We start from the raw sequence: 25,301 nt of genomic DNA on the forward strand, positions 1-25,301 counted from the left end.
TGGTTTTCCATAGCAGACCGACCTCGTAACGGTTGTCTTTTAGCTTGATGGTGTTGTCGAGAATCTGTTGTGCTCTTTCTTCCTCTGGTGATCTTGGCAGTTTTTCCACTAATTTCACTCCAAAATCGTCGATTGAGAAGTATCGCTGCATCATTTTGCTCATCTCCTGTTCTTCCTGGATGACCATTGTATAATCTTGACGGTTTATGTTATACTCCTTTCCGTATATCACCCATCCGAGTCGCGTTTTTACTGCCATAGGACCATTTCCTTTTACCGTTTTGATGGCACTCAGTAATTCGCTGTTGTCCAATCCAATTAACAATGTAGGCTGAGCTTCCTTATAATCTTGAAGCGGAATGTCCTTCAAGTAGGGATAATTCTTGGCAATTTGTTCCATGTCAACTGTTTGGATAGGAAGATTTAGATCATGCATAGTCCGGGCCATCACTGGTTTTCCTATGCCCTTTATCCAGAATTTTACCCTCTTGCTTGAGCAGGATTTTAAACAATCCTGTGTCCATTTTAATGTAAGCGGGTCAACTTTTCCTTCCAACTCTAACATGTTAGCCATTCTCTCGTCCAATAGTGTTACTGATGATCCTGTGTCCAGGAAGGCGTAGGTGTCTATCATTCTTTCGCCGTTTTGGACTGTTATAGGAACTATTTGATAGTAAAGGTGTTCCTTGCGTTGTCGATGAATATTCGTGGTTTCTTCGGGACCTCGTCGTACGTCAGCAGCCGTATCCTGATTTCTTTTATACTCCGATCTTTGATGAAGTAAGCGATTGTGCTCCTTGTTGCACCCATCGATTCCACATATTCCTTTCATGCTACAATTTCTCATAATGTGGTCATTGGAGTTTAGGCACTTGAAACAAATTCCTTTTTTAGCCAAAAACTCTCTACGTTCCAATGTTTTCATTTGTTTGAAATTCTTACATTGGAATAGCCTATGACTGGCTGAACAAAGTGCACATTTCATAGTTTGATGAACATTAACTCGAGGTTTCCTTTCCGTAGTCGACACACTGTTATTAGACTTTTGCATCATACGGGCTATTCTTGAATGTGGCAATAACCACTTATTCAAATCGTTGAGTGTTGGGATCGAAGTGTTGCTTTGGATCACTTCAACCCATTTCACTTGTATCGTGTATGGCAGCTTCTCTATGATTTCCTCTATTAAACGATGATCACGTAGATATTCCTTTTGGCCCAGCGCCTCCATATTCACCACCATGTTATCTAGTGCGTCTGATATATCCGGAACTACGGTTCGGCTGTCCTTTTTGATACGTCTCAGGTCGTTCAGAAGTTCTTTATATACAAGATCCTTCCTTCCAAAGCATTCTTCCAGCTTTTCGATTATTTTCGGAACATTCTCTGAGTTAATCATCAATTGTTGGACGGTTTTATACGCGTCCCCTTTCAGAACTTGTTCCAGGCGGTTGAGGTTCTCTAAATTTGAGAAACCTCCCTCTGCCGTTGTATCATGGAATGTTTTCTTAAATTTTGGCCAATCCTTTGATGCGCCAGAAAATCTGGGTAGGGTCGTCAATGATTGCCTCTTTAAATATATAGTCCAGTCACTAGACATACTCACTGTTTGGGTAAATGATCGATCCGTGGGCTGATTTGTTACTTGGCCCGAGGATGACGTTGAGCATTGGCCTTTCATAGTCGCCATTAATTTGTCCATTGCATCCAGTTGTTGTTTTATCTGCTCATCTTTCTTCCGAGCAGATATTTCCAATGATGCTAATCTTTGTTGGATCTGCACGCATTTCGGGCAGATCCATTTTTCTTCCGCTGTCGGCGCGACCGTTAAGTTAACACAACCGATGTGGAACCATCGGTCACAATCGTCGCATTCAACCATATCCTGTTTATGGTCTGGTTCCGAGCACAAACGGCAATTTCCGTTTTGATTTTCCACGAAACGTATCATGGTGTTGCTTTCAAGATACTCAGCCGTTGAAATAATGTATAATTCTCAGGATCCGTTTCCAGTTGTTTGTAATTACACTTTGCTCACTTTTCAAGGCGTTGAGCCTTTTTAAGCTTTCTTAAGCTTGAGAGATTTATTTTCTCGCTTTCAGGTTAGCACACTTTCAGAAAGCTTTTTAAACTTTTAGTCCTGTTGGAATTCTTTATCCAACTTATTCACTTCAAGGTGATTTGCACTTTCACAAGGCCTTTTAAACTTTTAGTCCTGTTGGATTTGTTTATCCAACTTGCTCACTCTTATGGCGTTGAGCACGCGCATAAGCTTCTATTAAGCTTTTAATCCTGTTGGGTTCTCTATCCAACTGGCCCTTTGCTCATTCTTATGGCGATGAGCACGCACTTATGAGTTCGTTGGTAATGAAAGGCTCCTCCTCTCTGGAGCCACCAAATGTAAAAGTTGCCCAATACGCAAACTCGGTTGAGCGAAGGAATCAACCTTTCTGAGTCTGGATTGGCAATTTACAAAGTTGAAGTAGAAGAAAAGCGTCACGAGAAATAACCTATTCCTGGAATAAACTGAATTGTCTGCCTTCGCACTAATTCCCTACGGAACGAGCCACGAACGGAAGCTAATCAGACTTATTCCTTTCAATAAATTGAACTGACTGCCTTCGCACTAATTCCGTACGGAACGAGCAACGAACGGGAGCTGATCAAAATATCGAACATCAACTAAGCGGGAGGATCAACGAGTACAAGATCTTCACGAACTCCGAGCGCAAATTATACAACTATTGCTGCGAACGTTGGAAGACTTGAATCTGAAGAACTCTCGTCAGTCGATTCAATGGAGGTGGTTTCGGACTACTTAATCGTAAGACACGATTCCAAAGACTACTTACTTTATTCAGAGAACCTTGGGTTTTTATACAATTTTAGTTTATCCTAAATCTACCCTAAATTTAAGTCTAACGTGCGAAAGAAAGAGAAGACTATAAACGTCCTTGCTTCTTTTCATACAAGTCCTTTACCTATCGCTATCTGTATTTCAAAACATACGATATCCATAACTGCATTCTAAGAGCAACGGAGCCTAACGCGATAAGAAATGTGTGCGATTGTTTTCGGTTCCTTTCCTTTCTACTAGGTTTTATTGCACCAGGTTTTATTGCACCCGCTCCCGATAGGATTGTTATTTTAGGATCTTACACACGGTTCGCTCTTATCGTATAGTGTTTTTCTTCTGTCCTTCTTTCGATCGTTTACGATATTGAAATTAAATTGCTAAATTCTTTCGATTTCTTACAGCTCTGTTTCAGATAAAATGCTAATGAGCCTAAAATAAATATATGGGATAAAAAAAAAAGGTTTTTTGTATCAATATTGGATGCATAAAACCTTGAGCCTTCGACGTAACGCTCTCGTTTTCGAAGTCCCCCAAATATTCATTTATTCATTCATTCAGAATGGATTTAGATTCAACTTCAAACAAATGATCTCTAAATCAACGATAGTCCTACGTCACCCTTGCGGTTATACCATAGATATAACCCACTTCCTGTTTTTACAGAGAAAAAATTGTAAGGGGTTGTATCTAGGACACGACCGCATTTTCGACGTAGAACTACGCAATTATATTATGCAATCCAAATGTTTACCACATCGAATATTTTTTTTAGAATGCATCAAATTTTTTTAAATAACTATTTTAAAATATTTTTGTTAATAACAACCTCGAAAACAGTAGCAATGCTTCATTATGATCAATATTAGCGCAAATGCAATACTAGTTGAAGGCAGTTTTGCGACTGGCACGCAAACACAAATAACTTATAACATTCCAGTAAGACATTCAAGATATTTGGTATTCCTCAAATAATTTTTTGGCGCCTGCTTCGCCATAACGTCAGTTTTATGCATTGATGCATTCTCAAAGGCACCAACGAAGCCCTTATGATGACGGAAAACAAACAATGTTAACTGCTTGGAAAAAGACTGAATTATGCCACACAGCCTGTACTCTGCTGTAACACTCATCGATGCGAATTAGCTGATGAGTTTGTCAAGAGCGACCGCCTTCACCACCAGCGGGAGGAGCCTGATTTAGGTTGCTGCCTGGGTAACGGCGTTTACATTTTCGATCGACGCGCCGAAATCGCCCACTTTGCTGTTGTTCGATGCGGTGTCACACTCGCGAAGGCTCGGTTCAGTGCGAGCGTTTTTCACTGCACCAACATCGCGTACATGATTAGATGACGCTTGCTTCGAAATTTTATTGTCCTTTTTTGCAGGGCTCGAGCCTGCCTTCCTCTTCTTCTTGCTCATCACACACTATGCGAAGCGCCCAATTTATGACGCGGAAAGAAAAACATACGATACGAAAAACGCGAAAAACGAACAGAAAAACCAAACGACGATATCCAAGTTGGATTACCACTGGTGGGGTCCAATCTTAGATCGAAGCGCAGCGAAAGCAGAGTGAACTGGGTTGCTCCACAGTCCGATGCCGAATGAAAGTTTGCTTTAGCGAGATCCACTGTTTATACTTTAGGCAAGTATTCCCCTTCATTCTTCTACCTTTTCCTTTGTTCACGGAGACTTTAAATCCTACGATTTCCCCTCCGTTGGTCGTCGATAAGTTGCTCGTTATTGACATCTCTGTTCGGGAAAGCACACAAATGGACAGAACAAATGTATGGAAAAATGGAAACGCTTAGGTTTTCATGAATTTTAACCATTTACAAACCAAGGGATTCTAATGTATACCATATTAAACAAATCTTACGGAATTTCCGATTCGTTTAGTATGTAAATCGTCAAAATCCGTTCGCGTCAAAAATAGTAATTAACGTTAACTTTATTTCATAAAAACGTGACCTGTTTTCTGATTTGGCACCCTTAATGAAAGACGTAGTTCTACGTCAAAACGGAGGAACAGCTAGCGAGTGTGATTTTTCTATTTCTTTCATGCTTATGCTTCTCGCATTACTGTGAGAGTGTAACACAAACATGTGTCCCATCGCCTGCTGTGTGTATGTCTTTGCCTATACGACCGTCAATAAACAGAAATCATGCTTCAATGCGGAAATATGAGGTTGTGAGAATGAATTATTTGTTTTCGTTCGACTCAATACATTCATCACAAATGAGAAGGAAAAGCTTTCGTTTGACAATGAACCCTTTCGGATCTCAGTTGACGAGGTTAACCAAATTCAGACGATTCGAGCAATGCTTTTGTCTTTTTAGTCGATTTCTTTCGTTTGAGATTGAATTTTCACCGCACTGATTCGCATACATTTAAATCGGCTAGGTGATCCCGTGATGTAATGGTATCCAAAAGCAACAGTCTATTCTGCGAAGTGGTTATAATCTCGTTTATTATTCTCACGGGAACGAAAATGAACAATGCAAATTATACGAGAATGAAAATTAACACAGGAATGAATCAAACATCTTCAGTTGTTTTTACAAAGCCACGCAAACTCAACAGTTCTTTTCTGGACCACCAACAAGTTCGAAATAGTTGAATTTGATGTTAATTACGACTCCATACCTATAATCATTCACTCACACACCAACAATAAATAAATTGTAAGGGTTTGTGCCTAGGACTCGACCGCATTTTCGACGTAGAACTAAGGAATTATATTATTCAATCCACTTGTTTATTACTTCGAATATTATTTTAGAATGCATCAAAATTTTTCAAATAACTTTTTGTCGGCCCCTAGGAAGCGACGCGGGGCACAACGTGTTAAATCGCAGAAGTTCCTCTCTCCTCGCTCATAACCCATACAACGAACGCTTCATTTGATTCATGTATCACGTATATGTCAGTGAATGCTGGAATGAGACTTTGATATCGAATCGGGAATGGCTTATTTATACCAAAAAAGTTAAAAATCTACCCGTTTTCATTCCAGCAAAGGATGTTTTAGTTGCTCGTTATTGATGGTACGGGTAGGGTTAGCATGCAAATCGACAGAACAAATGTATGGGAAAATGGGAATGCTTCCAGTTTTCATTAATTTAAACCATTCACGTTGTATTGTAATGTATAGCATATCAAACAAATATTAGAGAATTTCCGATTCGATTGGCATGCAAATCGTCAAAATCTGTTCACAGCAAAAATAGTTATAAACGTTAACTTTATTTCATAAAAAACGTGATCTGTTTTCTGAGTTGGCACCCTTAATGAAAGATGTAGTTCTACGTCAAAAACTGATCTTCCGTCGGCTTGCACTCGCACATATCTAGAACTATGGTGATTATAGACCAAAGCACTCTCGTTGAGGATGACGGAGTAGGTGGGTGAATTTAAGTTTATCTTCGCTACACAGAGGATATGGACATCACTGTTTCACGAATAATTCCTCCTTATAGTATCCACATTCGTTCCTCGAAGATGAAAAACGTCTATGGATTGGGTTGATACCAAGGAAAAGAGCAAACCCCATCTTCTTTCTGTAGATTCAGAACTGCGAAAACGATTCACAACTAATCACCATTTCTTCATAGTGTATACTGCACGATACACGATAGTTCTATATTATTGCTCATATTTTCATATCTTGCTCATTCTTCATTCGTTTTAATTTAAAACTGAGCGTATCCAAAAATAAATGTAAATTAAGTATATGGCCAATAGCTATGTCAACACGAATTTTTATACCAATTATTCCGAGTACTGTTGTGACATGGTGTAAATCATCAATTCAAATGGTTGAAAAAATCACAACAAACGGAACGAATGTCCATCTTTAGCATCAAATCCGGTCAAAATAAAATAAAAATCCTTTATAACATAGAATATTTTAAAGATACCCGAAAAATTTTTCATCGGACATCACTCTTTAACTATGTCGAGCAGCTTGAAGAAACATCTGCTCGAAATCGTTTCGTCTGCGACTAAATATGCAGCATAACGGCAACCCGCATAACATACGACGAAGGCTTGTATACAATTCACCATATTGCCCAGTTCAGCAGTTCCAATTTAATTCTCTGAGCTTTCGTTTTTCATTCCACGGCGATTTGTTTCCAGCGGCACACCGAACATCATATAAAGTTGAACACAAAGTTGTGTACAAAAAGTGGGTGTGAAAGGGTGGAAAATCGAATCTAATTCGCGTCGGAAGCATCTGCTATTTTGATGATTAACGATATTTTAAACGCATACAATGTTCAGATAAAATACGAATCTACTCACCCACTCTGTTGGTTCTCGAGCGACGAAAACTCCTCCTCAACCTCCCCGATCGGTGGTAGCAGTGTCGACGTCCAGTGGAAGTTAAAGTACGCCTCCGAGGGCCCGCCGGACACAATCTCGGGCGGTCCCAGCTTCTCACCGTCCTCATCGCTGTAGCTATCGAAAGTGCCGGTATCACAGGACTGGCCGTCGTCCTCGATCTGCGCCGGCTGATAGCACTTCTCCTCATCTTCATCGCTCGAGCTATCCGCGTACCGTTCCATCATCTCATCATCATCGTCGTCGCCATCGTTGGCGTTGGTGATTTTGATGCATTTCTTCGCCACCGGAAAATCATGGTCTTCCCCCGAGGGCACAACCTGCTGCTGCTGCTGGTCATCTTCTTCATTCCTGGCCGTTGCCACTGTGACGATGGTTGTCGTCAATTGTGATGCGGTCGGACTAAATGAACCAGGTACTTTTGGATGAAAATCTATCAACCGAGGTAAGTTTTCGTTGCTACCGAAACGTACTGGAGGCTTTTCTTCCTTCGGAGACTCAACATTGGGAGTAAGGGCGCACTCGTGTATAACTTCGGTAGCCTCTTGCAGCCAGCTGTGAATAGTGTTGAATTCGTTGGGTGCATGGGAAGGAATTTTGCCCAGTTGTGCGAGCTTGGGCGACTTTTGTCGGGGCGGAGCGATGACACTGACTACTGAGGCGGCACGTTTTTTGGTTTCCACCACAGCAGGTCCTTGGCGGGGTAAAGGGAGTGGTGGTGGACTTTGGAGACTGATGTTTTCATAGTCCTGTCGACCTGAACTATCATCTTCACTTGAGAACACAACATTTTCGTATGGTTGAGGATCTGGGACGATTTGGATGGTAACATTCTCGTAATTCGCCGGTTGATGATCGCTCGCATGAACAACTACGTTCTCGTAGTTTTTATTCTCGTCAACCTTCGCAATGGTGACATTTTCGTATTCGGTGGAAACTGGCTCGGCTTCTACTTCCAGCTGGACAACGTTCACAGTTGAAGGTGGAAAAGCGAATAGACTATTCTCCAACTTGTTATCCAGGTTGAATTCTTGCTCGAGCAGAGTGAACGGTTTCAGGGCTTTGGCCAGTTCTAAGCTGGTTGGATTGGACGAGATAGTATAGTCCTCAGAGGACAAGCTCGAACAGAGAGAAAACTTATCGATAATAGTGGAAATTGTACTGGCAGTGTCATCTGATTCACTAATTAGATCACTAAAATCCTCTGAGAACAAATTGGAGTACACTTCCGCATCGGGAGGGTGCACGATTTCCACAATCTGCTTCGCGGGAGGCTCCACGCTTTGGTGTTCTATTGATTTTCTTTTGTTCAACTTCCTCGGTGGCACCGGTGGCGGAGGAGGAGGGGCACTTTTCTTCTCCGGCAAGTCTCCGTTGTCATCGTAGAAGTTTTGTACTTTGCCCTCTCCGTTTCGCACCAAAAGCTTTATGGCTAAGTTGCTTTCCTTCAAGCACTTGACACATTCGATTCTGGTCATTAGTGTCACACTGACGCCGTCGATTTCCAAAATCTCATCTCCCTCCCGCAGATATCCCCAACTCGATTGCACCCTCGAGGCGGGACTGTTTTCCGCACATGACTGAATGAACAGCCGTTGAATTTTCTCGTTGTTCTTGGTACCGCCCTGGAACTTTAGGCCGAAGCCTAGTCTTTCGCCGGGTAACCGATAAACCAGCACAAGCTCTGGTTCGTTTACTTCCATCGATTCCCCATGGTTGATTGATAGCACTGTGACAAATTGTGAATCAACCACACCGCTGCTGCCGGTGGACACCTCCACAGCAGCTTTTTCCGACGCCTTGTTGATGTCTACATCTGGCACATGTCGCAGGGCTCCGTTACCTCCGTCCACTCCAGAGATTTCTCCGGGCTGATCCTCGACCGACACGACGGTCACATACTTTTCCATGGTTTTCACTCTCGATGTGCGCACACTTGCGGTTTAACTGAGGCCGTTTTTGGATCAAGAATCTTGTCGTCGACTCAACTCGAGGGAATTGATTAAATTCTATCGCCGCAGTCACTAGCGTGGATTTATATTAACGTTAACGATTAGAGTTGCAGTAAGCGCTTGCGTACGTTGGTGATTAAATATTACATTTTTGGAATTTCTCGCTGTGTTAGTTTAGTTGCTGCCCATAGAGACGGCTGGCGAAACGGTTTCTCTTGCTGCTTTGTAGATTGCGATAGCCTGGAATGGAGACGAATAATAGATATCTCATTAGTGCTCACTCTGTTTATTATAGACTATTAGAAATTGTATTGCATGAATTATGGGCTAGAAGTATAGATGAGCTTAAAGATTAGACTCGTTGCAGATTTTTCAACATCATATCGCACTCTGAAATAACGAATCAAATTTATTCACTGTTCAATTATTCAGTTTATGTTCGTTTCTAGCTCAAATATTTCTGTTCATATTGTGTAAAGTAGAAAAACATCTTCAATAAGCAAATAAAATAAAATGAAAAACAGGAAGTGGGTTATATCTATGGTATAACCGCAAGGGTGACGTAAGACTATCGTTGATTTAGAGATCATTTGTTTAAAGTTGAATCTGAATTCATTCTGAATGAATGAATATTTGGAGAACTTCGAAAACGATGGCGTTACGTTGGAGGCACAAGGTTTTATGCATCCAATATTGGATACGGAAATATCCTACTGATGGGGAAGAATAATTTTCAGAAGCTATCCTGTTAATTGCGATTGATTGAAAAATCACAAAACCAAATGTATTTGGTCACAGTGTTACATGGGTAGAAAACATTAAAATAAACTCTTTCACATGAATGTAATTTTAAATTCCCAGAGGAACTGGCAGATTATTTTCAGTAACGATTAGATATTTCCACATTTTCCTCGATACTGGAAGCCCACCAGTGGTTAAAGCTAACTCGATAACCATCTGTTAATAGCACTTGATTGAAACATATTTGGTCACAGTGTTGCATGGATAGAAAACACTCAAATAAACTCTTTCACATGAATGTATTTTTAAATTCCCGGAGGAACTGGCAGATTATTTTCCGGATCTTTCTCGATGCTGAATGGCATCCAAACGGAAAGAATTCCGCGCGTGTATGTATGTGTGTGTGTAGCGGCTGCTTCGAGATTTTCCCGGGGAACCGTTTGTAGCATCACTCTCCTCCTGATGGATTCCCTTCTGGCCTAAGGTGCACAAACAGGCTCTTGGTGACACCATTCATCCGCGCTTTCATGATAAATGAAGAGCTTCACCACAACAGCGACAACATGCTCCAATCGCTGTTCAATTAGAACTGAGTGAATTTCCGAGCGGCGCTCGCTTATATACCGATTGGTGATTTCAATAGCCTGTTTTGAAAGCAAATTTAAGACTATTGAAACAAGTTTTTGGATAAAAAAGTAACAAGTATAGAACGCGTAGACATTTTATCTTTCGAATGAAGTGTTTATCATACCATTTCGTTCAGTTGTTTAGGAGCTGTTAACACTCAAAATCTCGGTCTCCGGTGTAACGCTTTCGTTTTCGAAACTTTGATTTTACACCCCGGTATAGAAATGAAAGACGTAGTCCTACGTCAAAACACAATCAAGTTTAACAGAGATAGCGGGTATGAAAAATATGAATCGTTTAACAAAAAATTTTATCCTTGCTTCCAATTTTTCCAATTTATGTGGCTAATCTTAAATGATTTTAAAATACAACCACTTTAAATTAAATTGTGTTGAAAATCATCTATTGTGAAAGAATAGAACACTCTCGACAAAAATTAGAAGATTAAAGTGCTACATCGAGACTTTTTTTTTGCTAATCCGTAAATCCGTTATAAATGAACGAATCGAGATGAAATCTGCATGAGCTTCAAGTTTCTAGTTTTGGAATCTTCTAGTTACACCTTTTTGTGCGATGTGTGTTTATGTGATGAACATTTTTGACGAAAAAGAAAAAAAATGTCTTTTCTGTTGTTTTTTTTTTTTTTCAAAAACTACGCCAAGGGCTGTCAATTTAAATAATTTATCGAATATTAGGGTAGGTTGTTTTTCTGTACCTATCAGCCAAATTACATTTCTAACGCTCCCAAAAACATCATTCCCGAACAAATAATTCACAAATTATATTATTCAGCATCTTTCGCAGAACGGCCACAAAAAATCCGAAAACGATCGTGTTGTGTAACAATGAACACAGCTCTCGCTTTTGGAAAATCCTTATTTTCATCCAGCTTGTAATGTGTTGTGCTTTGACGCCTCTTTTAATTTGGAAGCCGAGCACGAATTCGTAGAAACTGAATGATCGATCGTAAAGTCCCCAACCACCAAGAAGCTCAAAAAATACGTCTAACTTAACACAGGTCCTCCCAAGCAAACAAAAATCAGTTTATATATTTTACCTTATTTTTCGGATATCACTAGAGAATCTATCGTATTGTAGAAAACTTTCAAACCTCTTTTGTGAAAGGTTTGGAGGCCCTGAAAAGCGCCAAATGATTTTTGTGCTCATGATGCCGAAATTTTTGTTCTCATTTTGCCGAAGTACTTTTTTCGGCAAATTGAATGCAGCCACATGAACTGGTGTGATTACACGAAAGCGATAAGTTACGATTGACCATTTGATGAAAACTCTCCGACAATCAATTGCAATTTGAAGAAATGCACGATACATCAACAGAAGAACTTACAGCGCGGTGTACTTTTGTTATCGGTGGTAACTTCAACACATGGGCAAAGGGCTTTAGCCTACTTAACTCCTACGCGAAGATTAACGCGACAAAGTTCAACAAAGTAGTAACTACCAAATTCCTCAGAGATAGTCATGAATCGATAATCGACATCACGTTCTGTAGCCCGCCCGAGTCAGTCGGCTTGGATATGAGGATTTGTAAGGGATACAGCCACAGCAGCTATCAGACGGTTCGATTCAGTGTTGGAAAGCTAAAACCAGTTATAAGAAGCAGGACTCAAGCGGTGAACGTAGATGGAAAAAAACAAACTCTGATGAAGAGAAATGATGATGGAAAATTCCGGGAAGAAGCTATGAGTTGAGAAATGGACGCCACCTCTGCCGTAATCTCGCAAAGTGACGCAAGCGCCAACATTGACATTTTACGTTTTTTGTTATAGATCGATGAAGAACACCAGATCCTACCAAACAACTGTGAAAATTTACAGAAATGTGAAAAAATTACCTCGTGAAAGCTTGAAAACGGAGTGGCACAAGCGCCATTTTCCTTATGTTGTGACGTAATTTGATAGCGATGCGATGTGATTTTTTTATCTGTTCTGATAGAGTACGATGAACCAGCAGGGACAGTAAATTTCACATAACAACATTTTCCGTAATGAACGTTTAGCATAATAAAAGTCACATGCCCTCTTTTTTGAAAAAAAAAACACTTTTCCGAAAAGCTTGTCATGCCAAAAATTTTAATCAAAAACAGTCCATCCCCATGAAATGTTACTTTTATAATAGCAATTTTGTTTCAGAATTACAAATCATGTACTAAGAAGCTCACAAAACCATGAGCTTGAGCTTGAACTTGGGTAGACTGTACAATTCGTAGTTGCTCTCCGTGATTGACCTGAACCAACCAAATTGCACAAAGAACACACAGAATGCTAAGAAGCTCACAAAACCATGTACTTTAAATGCATAAAATCAAACTCATCTTAAAGTAAAGTTTATTCTAGATTGAAGTGTATTGCTGTTCTCAAATATAGATCATAAAGATTAGAACTAAATAGTTCAAACTCATCAATTTAATTGTTGATTACAAGGATTCCCTAATATGTAGTGTCTTTTTTCTTCAGGCATCAAGGGACAAAGCTTCTAGACGATATTTACTTTCCTCGCCTGTTCAGTTTCTCTTTCGGATAAATTGAAGCTGATTGTTGATTGAAGGTAAATGTCGCATTTGGTGAACAGCTGCACTCTTCTAAATGCTCCAATCGAAACGAAACACATCTTGTAACAAAACTCAAAACATCCTCGCGTAAACTGTATTTGTTTTACTTCGGATAATTTCGGACGGCATTATGTTATTTAACACGGTTGTTTCAATTGCATTTTGAATTCGAAAAATCGGTGCTGTCCATAATTATTACAATCGGGTTCTCAACTACGTTAGCCTGCTCAATGCATTCTACAAAGTCGGAAAAGGTTGTGAATTCTTCTCCCTGATGCTTTCTCATGCTTCGCTCAACGGCGGCATGTTGGAGAAAATAATTGGAAATAGATTCTCACATACCTTGATGGATGAACGCCAACCGGTTGTGGAAACAGCGAATTAAATTTGCTGTTTCCACAACAAACTGGCGTTGGTGGCATAGCTTAAATAAAACTGCATTTTTTCAAAAATCAAGCCGATGGCAATGTTTTTCCATCAACAATACACATTTTGTACAGATCAGATTTTCACAATGTATGCGTATGCTGATTATACATGCAATTTTACATAAAGTCCCGTACTGAAAATTCTTACCTCTGGCGCTTGCGTCAGTTTGCGAGATTACGGCAGACCTGGTGGACCGAGACCATTTGCTGCCTTCGCTTCGGAAACATTGAAACGATCAAATCGACGTCGAGAAAAACAAGTACCGGGAAGCCCGCGTATGACCCGCGTTCAATCGCTAATTCAAGCCCAGCAACGCAGAGTGCAGAGAAGTCGACCTGAACCTTTGGAGGAACTTAATATGCTTGCGATGTAAAAAAATCAGATATTCAACGACGCCAGCAAAAATGTGCTCAGAGCAACTGAAACGTATCTTTAACGGACTTTTTTCCTTTTTGTACAATGAATTGACGACACTGAATGGGCAGTATTAGGGTATGTCACAGAAAAAATCTACTTGATAAAAAACTGACAACGCCGTGGCATACTCTCCACGAGGTTCCGGGGGCGTTGGGGTCCAGCTTGGCCCAAGCCTTCTTCGACGTGGCAAAATAGTTTTGCTTGTACGTAACGTTAGTTTTGTCCTCTTCCCGATTGATCGGCCACGCCGATCATCTGATGCTTCCGAATGACCAGCTGGACCGCACCACGGCATACCACATACATCTCCGCAATGTTTCGTTGAGACTTCTTACTTCTTACACATCAAATTTCGGACCTGTATTGACATTTGCTTCCCACCCATTTTCTGTAAGTTTCTTCAGCGTCAAGAACACGTCACCAACAAATTTGCACAAATTATATTTTTTAACATAGGATAACGTCTTTCGGGAACATATTGGGGGTCCAAATTAGAAAACAAAAATCGATTGCATCGTGAAAAATGTCCAATTTCAAACGCGTAAATCGATTTCGCCCCTCCATAACCATTTATTACATTGAATCAAATAATATATATGATGAAACTTACTAACAATTGAAAAATCTAAATCGTTAAACAAACGACAATACCGCGTTATGATTGGTCGAAATCTCAAATACATGCTTCCTCTTGCTCAGTCATTCCCTGAGAAATTGGCGGAAGTTTTGCATCAATCGATTTGGGCACTCCATAGCAATTCAATACAGTGAAAATGAATAAAATAATATCTATATACTAGCTGACCAGGCAAACGTTGTTCTGCCAAATAAATTATTTCTAGTGAATATTATGGGTGTTGAATAAAACACACTAATGTATTGTAAGTGTGTTTGAATATTTTAACGATCTTTAAAATAAATCGAATGTGACCGATAAAAAAACGAATTAAATGATTTGAACGAAAGGTTATATGATGTTTCTTGGTGTATTTCATTAAAGTAATTGACATGTTTGATCTCTTAAAAGTTAAACGTCAACTGAAAAAAGTAATATAAGTTTGTCGTAAAGTAGAAAAAATGAAATATAGAAAATCAATATTTATTGCTGTCTCCTTGTTAGAAAATACGTGCATGTGATCTTCAACATGGCTTAGTTTATAACAGATTGGTCTCGTTCATAAATTGGAAAAAAGCTATACGCCAGCTAACTTCAATGGAGCTGATTAATCGGCCTGTTTGGAATCGCGTTATTTTATCGTTGTCATTCTATCGAGGAGTATTCACATCGGTAATCTAAGTTTGAAACACAGCCATATTGCTTCCTTTATTCATGGATGTTTTTATTACTCTTCACCGATTTGCAGAACTCAATATTCATATATGCATATGAGTGATCGGATTTTACAATTCGATCGAAATCGACTTTTACACTCTTAAATTCGTTCGCCTCGTCGCGAAACAATGGTCAAAATAAGTCATCCGTATTTGTGGTTCAATTTACTCTCTATCTGATCGGCATAATTCCGGAAATAATTCTAAATTGTTGAAATTTGAATGAAAATTATTATTCGATTTCGTTTGGATGCTAAATTTGTTTTGAATGTGTTTGAATGCTAAATTTTGCGTGTTTATTCCACCCGAAAAACCATTACTATTTTTGCTTCATAGAAATGGAACATGGAGACCAATGTTGTTCACGTCGAATTGCGTGGCAAGGTTGTCACATTTGCTCAACTTGATTGGACTTGAGCTTGAACAGAATGTAAAATTGCGCTTTTTCCATTCAACAGAATACAACCAACAATATGTGGGGACGAATACGATCGAACTTCATTTTGTGTTTGAACACACGCGCAATGTCATGACAATGCATTGCGCTTTGGCCTGGCTATAACTAAAGCTGTGTCGGCGTTGCTCATGATAGTGTCTCGCAAGTGAATGTATTATTCCTCGCACCGCTTTTGTTGATTGTGTAGTAAGAATTGCAGTCGTTCAATCTCTACCTTCGCGTATATGTCGACCATAAATTGTTGGCACAGCTTACGATATCTTGAATTGGCGTTTCTTGACCATGTCAAATCACCATATGATAAACATAAAAATCCTTCGAGCGCGCCCTCTGTTTGTTTCGTCGCATGTTCATAAATATTAAATCAAAATGAGAAATGATGTTCATAATGAATTAAGTATCTGTGACGGGGTCTCGTTGGTCTAATGTTTATGCAAGAGATTTTTCGTTGAAGAAACCCTTCTGACTTGCACTGTAGTCACGCGTATTCTTGAGCTTGCCACTCCAGAATACATTCAAGGCGTATTGTTCGTCATAGAAATCTGAACTATTTACTAATAAAAATGACGCAAGTAGTACTACGTTGAGAAGGCAAACCTTGGGAACGTTAGTGCTATTGAAGAAGAACATAGCGAGGGTCGTATGAACTGTGTGTGTCAACGATGAATTCCTGATTATTGTTTTTTCTTCGCATTAAATTTCTCGTGTCACCGTGCTATCATGATTCCAGCAGCGCTTGTGCTTTAGATCTACACACGTGCTCTCCAGCTGATGTTTTATCAGGGTTGATGGCAATAGCGTGATTGTCATTTTGTAATCCGAGCAAATGTGATTTGAAGAATTTCGATAACTCATTGTGCTCATTCAAAAAGGCTTCCAGCTCGTCGGAGATGCTCCCTGCTTTAGATGAATTGATGTTACTTGTGTATTTGTAGATGGATGTTCAATGAAGCGGGCGTTACGCAATCAGTCATTGAACAACTTAAATAAATTCGTTCTGTTGAAAAAACGAAAAACGGTTAAATTATTAGAATATTTTTGACACAAAAATAATAAAATCGCAATTAAAAATAGGGAATTGGGGTCAAAATTTAAGGTTATATGTATGGTATGAAGTAAAATTTTTGAAAAAAAATATCCAGATCTTTTTTTCTGCATAGAGCCACCCTATTCGGTATTAAATGTATGGTTATCAGTATCCTACCGGTATCATATATAGTTTACAACCTATTCTCATACCTACCAAGTATTTTGAGTATAATTTCATCAAAATCGGTCGAGCCGTTTCGGAGGAGTTCGGTAACAAACACCGTGGCACGAGATTTTTATATATAAAGGGTGTGTCACATCAAATTGCATCACGGAAAAAACGCTGTAGAAATTCGCCCAGTAAACCGATCCTTTTGAAAATTTTAGACAGTAAAATAAAAACTATTAAACTACTTTTGGCATTTTCTTTTTATTCATACTTCGAGCCCAAGCCCGTATGCTCGCACCTTCCTCTTTACCCCGTCCATAAGGTTCTGTACAACGTCAGGTTGTAGTTTTTTGACGTAGGATTACGTCTTTCATTTCTATACCGGGGTGTAAAATCAAAGTTTCGAAAACGAAAGCGTTACGCCGGAGACCGAGATTTTGAGCGTTAATAACTCTTAAACAACTGAACGAAATGGTATGATAAACACTTCATTCGAAAGGTAAAATGTCTACGCGTTATATATTTGTTACTTTTTCATCAAAAAACTTGTTTCAATAGCCTTTAAATTGCTTTCAAAACAGGCTATTGAAATCACCAATCGGTATATAAGCGAGCGCCGCTCGGAAATCCCACTCAGTTATAATTGAACAGCGATTGGAGCATGTTGTCGCTGTTGTAGTGGACCTAACATCGTTTATCTTGAAAGCGCTGATGAACGGTGTCACCAAGAGCCTGTTTGTGCGCCTTAGACCAGAGAGGAATCCATCAGGAGGAGAGTGATGCCACGGTTTCGCTTGAAACATCGGAGCAGCCGCCACTCACACAAACGCGCGCGGAACCCTCGTTGTTATCATCGTTGCTGAAAAATAATCTACCAGTTCCATTGGGAATTGAAAAATACATTCATGCGAAAGAGTTTATTTTAATGTTTTCTATCCATACAACACTGCAACAAAATACATTTGGAAGTGATTTTTCAATCAATCTTAATTAGCAGGAAAGCTTCTGAATATTATTTTTCCCCATCAGTAGAAAATTTTCGTATCCAATATTGGATGCATAACATGAAAAACGGAAAATGTTTCACATCGCGAAAATCATGTAATTTTCGAGCGATTATTTGCTTCCTACTCAAATAATGCTGCGACCAAATACATTTCGTTTTGGATTTATCAATCAAGTGCGATCAACGTAAGACCACGTATTTTGGCAATTTATTATAGGTGCTATGAATATTTAGGTATTCCCGCTCTACACGCACTGGCAAACTATGTTTACTCAACACTTTCTCAAACGAGAAATAGGTGTTGTGAGAAAGGATTAGCGAACGCAAAAACGACAAACGGGAGAAAGAGATGTTTGGAGATTGAAGGAAATTGGCAGAAAACATCTTTCGAAAAATGTGATTCATAACACTTCGTTTTGCCAGAAAGAGATTATTGATGCTCAAAGGAGGAATCGAGTCCTCCTCGGAGGACGCAAATTAGAGTCGACTATCGATTGCGGCATTCGTACACAAAGAATTTTATAATGCAGTTTCATCAAAGTGATTTCTTCGATATGGGGATATATTCACTACATCATGTCATATATTTCATATTCTTCATTATAAAATCCATATCCATGGCACCTATCGGTATCGAATTATCATCGACACCACGAATTTCGCTAAATGCTCCTTTCTGCTCGGCCTGTAAAAAACTTTTCTGAACTCTGAACCATCAAATTTGGCGCCCTGAAAAGGGCCGTTGATTATATGCTAAGCTAATATAGCACGCTCTCCTCGAATACGATGGGCCAGCTGGATGTCCTTGGGCATGATGTGACGCGTTTTGCATGGATAGCACACAAATTGGTATCTTCGAATAGGCCTCCTGCAGCGGAACTTTGGAAACGCAAGTCGGTTTTGAAGTCCTGAGCAATTCCACGAATCAAATGCCACAAAGGTAGCTTTACATTCTATACTTTTATGGCTTATAATATGGTGCTTCCTTTGCTTTCGTTCATTTCTTACTCTACTCTCGCACCGTGAGGACTCGTTTGTTGGGACCAAGCAGACAGCTCGTCAGTCTTTCGGTGGTAAGGCACCACGAAAGCAGCTCGGATAAGCGCACCAGCCGCAGGAAGCGCGAAGAAGCCACATCGGTATCGACCGGGAACTTTGCGTGAAATTTGTCGCTATCAGAAGCAGACTGAATTGCTGATCCGCAAGCTACCTTTGCAGCATTTGATTCGTGGAATTGCTCAGGACTTCAAAACCGACTTGCGCTTCCAAAGTTCCGCGGTTATGACGCTGCAGGAGGCCTATTCGAAGAAACCAAGTTGTGTGCTATCCACGCAAAACGCGTCACATCATGTCCAAGGACATTCAGCTGGCTCGTCGAATCCAAGGAGAGCGAGCTATATTAGCTAAGCATATAATCAACGGCCCTTTTCAGGGCTCCAAATTTGATGGATTAGAGTTCAGAAAAGTTTTTTGCAGGCCAAACTGAAAGGAGTATTTTCGTTTGGATGCCATTCAGCATCGAGAAAATTCCGGAAAGATCTAATCGTTGCTGAAAAATAATGAGTAATAATACTGCGACCACATACATTTGGTTTTGTGATTTGTCAATTAGTTAGCAGGAAAGCTTCTGAAGATTATTCTTCAGAACAAGGTTTTTTGTATCCAATATTGGATGCATAAAACCTTGAGCTTCCAACGTAACGCTCTCGTTTTCGAAGCCACCAAATATTCATTTATTCATTAATTCAGAATGGATTTAGATTCAACTTCAAACAAATGATCTCTAAATCAACGACAGTCCTACGTCACCCTTGCGGTTATACCATAGATATAACCCACTTCCTGTTTTTTGAACAGAAATCCATTTTCTCTTGAAGTCCGCCTCCGATTTGACAACTTTTGGGTTCTTCCGGAGGGCCTGCTTCATAATCACCCAATATTTCTCTATTGGGCGAAGCTCCGGCGCGTTGGGTGGGTTCATTTCCTTTGGCACGAAGATGACCCCGTTGGCTTCGTACCACTCCAACACGTCCTTTGAATAGTGGCACGAAGCGAGATCCGGCCAGAAGATGGTCGGGCCCTCGTGCTGTTTCAATAGTGGTAGTAAGCGCTTCTGTAGGCACTCCTTAAGGTAAACCTGCCCGTTTACCGTGCCGGTCATCACAAAGGGGGCGCTCCGCTTTCCGCAAGAGCAGATCGCTTGCCACACTATGTACTTTTTGGCAAACTTGGATAGTTTCTGCTTGCGAATCTCCTCCGGAACGCTCAATTTGTCCTCTGCGAAGAAGAACAACAGGCCCGGCAGCTGACGAAAGTCCGCTTTGACGTAGGTTTCGTCGTCCATTACCAGGCAATGCGGCTTCGTCAGCATTTCGGTGTACAGCTTCCGGGCTCGCGTCTTCCCCACCATGTTTTGCCTTTCGTCGCGGTTAGGAGCCTTCTGAACCTTGTATGTACGCAAGCCCTCCCGCTGCTTGGTCCGCAGGACGAATGAACTTGACAAATTCAGCTTATTGGCGACATCCCGGACCGAACTTCTCGGATCACGTCTAAACTGCTTAACTACGCGCTTGTGATCTTTTTCACTGACGGAGCATCCATTTTTGCCGTTCTTCACCTTCCGGTCGATGAATAGGTTCTCGAAGTATCGTTTTAGTACTCTGCTGACCGTGGATTGGACGATTCCCAGCATCTTACCGATGTCCCGATGTGACAACTCCGGATTCTCGAAATGAGTGCACAGGATTAATTCACGACGCTCTTTTTCGTTCGACGACATTTTTCCAAATTTACGAAAAATTGACAGTGAAGCATGGCCAACGTGATCTATACACTCTTATCTGATTATAAGCGAAAGCTGAATATATAATTCCTAAAAATTAAATTTCTACAGCGTTTTTTCCGTGAGGCAATTTGATGTGACACACCCTTTATATAGGTATTAGGGTGCCAATGAAAATGGTCATCTCGAGTTTCAAAAAGTTACCCCATAAAAAAATGTTCACCACCTCGAATGCACAACATCAGCTCAATCAGACTTAAGGGAGAGTGGCGCAAAGCAAAGCAGAAATCCCCCCTTGGGAGTAAAGGAAATGAGGGTTTTCGAAAAAAAAAGTTGATGCCAAATGTCTTAAAATTGCATGAAACATCGAGATCTAGCGTCATCTCGAATTTTGTTTTTGTCAAAAATCGGCACTCTGGAACTCAGTATGGTTTAGGGTGCCAATAGAAATAGTTATCTCGATTTTTCATTCGGAACGTGCTACGAAATGTTGATTTGCCCAATAATATACCTTATGCAAAATATTAGCTCATTCGAACTTCATTTACTGGTTTCACACGTTAAACTTTGAGTTAAAACAAAAAAACGAAAAATCACCAAAAATCGAGGTTTTTTTTTTGGATGCCAAATGTCTTAAAACTGCATTACTCGTCTCAGTTACCTCAAAAAAATTTTTTTCTCAAAAATCTATTTTTCAGACGGAAAAAAACGAATTTTTTTTCAAGATCACTGTAAATCTCGACAAGTAATGCAATTTTAAGACATTTGGCATCCAAAATCTTTTTTCAAAACCTCGATTTTCTGTGATTTTTCGTTTTTCAAGAATACTCAAATTTTAACGTCTGCAACACTGATAAATGAAGTCCGAATGAGCAAATGCGCACCTTTGACTATGGGACAAAGGTGCGCATTTGTCTTTTTGTATTAAAATAGGTATTTGTCCAATTACAAACACAACTCGAGGTATCTGATATATTGATATAAATCATTTCGAACACTCAAGTTTCCACAGAAATTATTTTTATGTACGTAATCTTTACTCGCGGTATATAATTTATTTTTTGATATATAAACCTGATGCAGACTAAGACGCATCAATCCTGATACTGACTGTTTAAATCCGTGACTCCGTTCTTGAGTTAAATCGTGAGGAACAGACACCAAATAATTTTTATTTATATAGATCAAGTTTTTAAATACATGGTTACCTTCACTTGATTTATTTGAAACTCATTGTTGAAAAAAAAACAATATTGATTTGAAGTTCATTGTGAAAACATAAACATAAACGAAACATAACCGTTATTGAATTGAATGCATGCTGAAAATAAAAACATTTTTCATTTGAAATTGATTTTGAATTATTTTTAAGCAATTGTTTATTTTTATTCCTCATCTTGGGTTTCGGTTCTGAGGATTCCGACGCTTTGCGTTGGAGTGCTGTTGCTTCGTTGCGCTGTTGTGGGGTTCGAAGAGACAGACGGTGGTTCCACATGAAGCTAGAAGTCCAATCTCTTCCTGCTAGTTTTGTAACTTTGTTGAATTCGTGCTGGAGGTTGTTGGTTTCCGAAAAATTGAACGCCATGCGCCGTAAATCTTTGAGAGTCATACCATAGAAAGCTTTGTCCAGTGGCCTGCAGATCCTCAGACTGCTCACTCGTAAATAGCTATCTGAACCGCACTAGGTACTCGCTGACACATTCCAGCAGAAGTAGAAATGTCAATAAAAGAAAATTCAAATCATAAATCACTTTCTGATATGAGTCTCTTCCTCAGAGCTGATTCAGAAATACCGAGGTCTGCCGCAATCGACACTTCGAGACTTCCTCCCGAAGCCTCTGTCGGGCCATTTGAGCATTTCTGGAGTGCCTTTCTTCAAATCAGTTTTCTTCTTGTGGATCCCGTTAAAAAATTTTTTTGAAAACATTTTTAATTTTTTTTCAGACCAAAACGCTAGTGCGAGCTTTTACCCCACAGTCACTGCGCACCTTTGCCCCACTAGCTAATATTGAACTAATCGAATTTTTTAAAAAAAGCTTTTGAACTCTTTCACAACAAACGAATACGCACTATAATCTACTATAGAATGAAGGTTTCCTTGACAGTATAGCTTCGAACTTGTCAGTTATTTTAGGTAAGTAAATCGTCATCTCCAAAACTGAAAAAATAGATCAAAACATCGCAAAACTTTTTTTATTTCATAACTTTTTGCCACTTTCATGAAATGTATCTTTTTTTTAAATGTGTGAGCTGCTGGTGTGATAATGTATCAAACGATTACACTGTTGTCGAAATTTTGTGCTCGTTTGCTTCAAAATGACCAATGCGCACCTTTGCCCTCGCACTACTCTATATATATATATATATATATATATATATATATATATATATATATATATATATATATATATATATATATATATATATATATATATATATATACAGCCATTCTATGCCAAACCGATATAATGGTTCTTAGATTTTCGTCAAAAGGTGTAGTTTCGTTCTTTATCGCAAACTATTAGACCCGTATTTTTTTATTTGTTTTAATTTGTTTAATTTGTTTTAGGGTGATCTGGAATATTGATTTCCCCCCCCCCTTTTTTCCACAAATGACATTTTTTTTAAATTCATAACTTGTAAACTGCTGAACCGATTTAGACGGTCGATATATCAAATTAAAGCTTATAATATATATTATATTATTCTTAGAAAAATGCTACGCTTGTGAAAATTTCAAGTTTTGATTTTGTCATTATTGATTGTTTTTGTGTTTAATAGTTTTCATGGTCTCGGGACCAAGGGCGCTATATTTTTTTTTATATTTTTTATGGAAAGCTGAGGATTTTTCACACAACATATCTCGAAATCAAGGAGGCCTTTTTTTCTCGTTTTTGAGTTATGATTTTTTCAAAGTTACCCTATGGTTCAAAAAATCACCTTTTTTCCCCAAAAGTGACTTTTTTCAAAAAAAATATTACTTTTGAACTACTGAACCGATTTAGATGATCGACATATCAAATTAAAGCCTACTAGCTAGCCTTTCAAAAAAAAAAATAATACACTTGCCAATTAATTGTATTATAATCACATACATCCAGTCTAGTCGCATAGAAATATTGAACGAAAACTGAAAACATGTTAACTTTGAAAAATCATAACTTAAAAACGAAAAATAACACCTCGCTGGTATTCGGATGTATTATGTGAAAAAAGCTTTCAGGAAAAAAATTAAAAAAAAATATGGCGCTCTTGGTCTCGAAATGATGTAAGGTATAGAAAACAAATATAATCAATAATTACGAAAACAAAAATCATGTTTATTGAGAGTGTAATATTTTTTCAAACAAGACTAGCTCATTGGCTTTAATTTGATATGTCGATTATCTGAATTGGTCAAGTAGATCAAAAGTTATGATATTTAGAAGGGGAAAAAATGGGGAAAAATATTTTTTGGGCCATCGGCTAACTTTGATCATAACTCAAAAACAAAAAAAAGCGCCTCCCTGGTTTCGAGGTATGTTGTGTGAAAAATCCTCAGCTTTCCAGAGAAAATAGAAAAACTATAGCGCCATTGGTCCCGAGACTATGAAGGCAATAAAAAACGAATACAATCAATAATAACGAGAGCCGAATTCAAATTTTCTGCAGGTATAGTATATTTTCCAAAAAAGCCCAGGGGCTTTAATTTGACATGTCGATTTGATAGGTCGTTTTAAAGATGAATGAATTTTGAATTTTCAAGGTTAACATGTTTTATGTCTTCATTCAATATTTCTATGTGACTTGACAAGACTAGAATCGAGTCTTGTTATATTTTTTCAAAGAAGGTAAGCTTATTGGATTCAATTTAATATGTCGATCATCCAAATCGGTTCAGTAGTTCAAATGTTATGAATTTTTGAAAAAAAGTCATTTTTGAATAAAAGGGAAAAAGTGAGTTTTTGGAAATATTGTAAAAAAAACAGCGATTTTTGAACGCCAGCAGTAAATTCTGTTTAAATTCGTTGAAAATGCAACAAGTTGATAAGTTTTTGATTCAAATAGTGTTTTTGGGTTGGGCAGTGGCAACTATATTGCCATCATTTATTCCAATTATTTCAATAATTTATTTTTTTATCAAATTTATAATTCAAACGAATAAAACTAAATATATATAAAAACAGAAAGTCAAAATATTGTCTAGAACACAATTTTGCAATCTATTCCCGTAATCGGAAATTAGAATCAAGTAGACCATTAAGACGATATACACGTGGAACAGCAGCACTTAAGTGATTTCAAAATACAGATCAGATTAGTTTCGGCCGCACGAATCGAATTTCAGTATTTCACGATGTATACGTGAGAATGATAACTACATCAGCCATTTCGCCACGGTTCTACCATATTCTCACTACCGACCATCATCTACATGCAGTCATCCGATTTGGTGCATAGATAGCTTGAGATTTTTTCTACTTCCATCACAAGTTGAGAGAACGTCAGTGCGCGTGTAGCATGCAAGGGAGCTGCGGATTAAGCTGCACGATTCGAACCAAGAACAGGTGCAAGTGCGGGCGTTGATTGCCAAACTGTCTATAGATCTCA

General features: G+C 39.0%; 1 protein-coding gene across 3 annotated transcripts in view; it reads right to left on the minus strand.

Annotated features, from left to right (window-relative positions):
• The window catches only part of LOC129771481 (uncharacterized), a 695,695-nt gene that overhangs the window by 538,335 nt on the left and 132,059 nt on the right, over positions 1–25,301 (minus strand). For all 3 annotated transcript variants that reach the window (XM_055775161.1, XM_055775163.1, XM_055775162.1), the window contains one exon: positions 7,163–9,393. In XM_055775161.1, the coding sequence (XP_055631136.1) occupies positions 7,163–9,111 (1,949 nt within the window). In that variant the 5' untranslated portion in view covers positions 9,112–9,393. The remainder of the gene's footprint in view (positions 1–7,162; positions 9,394–25,301) is intronic.

The sequence above is a fragment of the Toxorhynchites rutilus genome, chromosome 2 (genome assembly GCF_029784135.1).
Source record: "Toxorhynchites rutilus septentrionalis strain SRP chromosome 2, ASM2978413v1, whole genome shotgun sequence".
Taxonomy (NCBI): domain Eukaryota; kingdom Metazoa; phylum Arthropoda; class Insecta; order Diptera; family Culicidae; genus Toxorhynchites; species Toxorhynchites rutilus.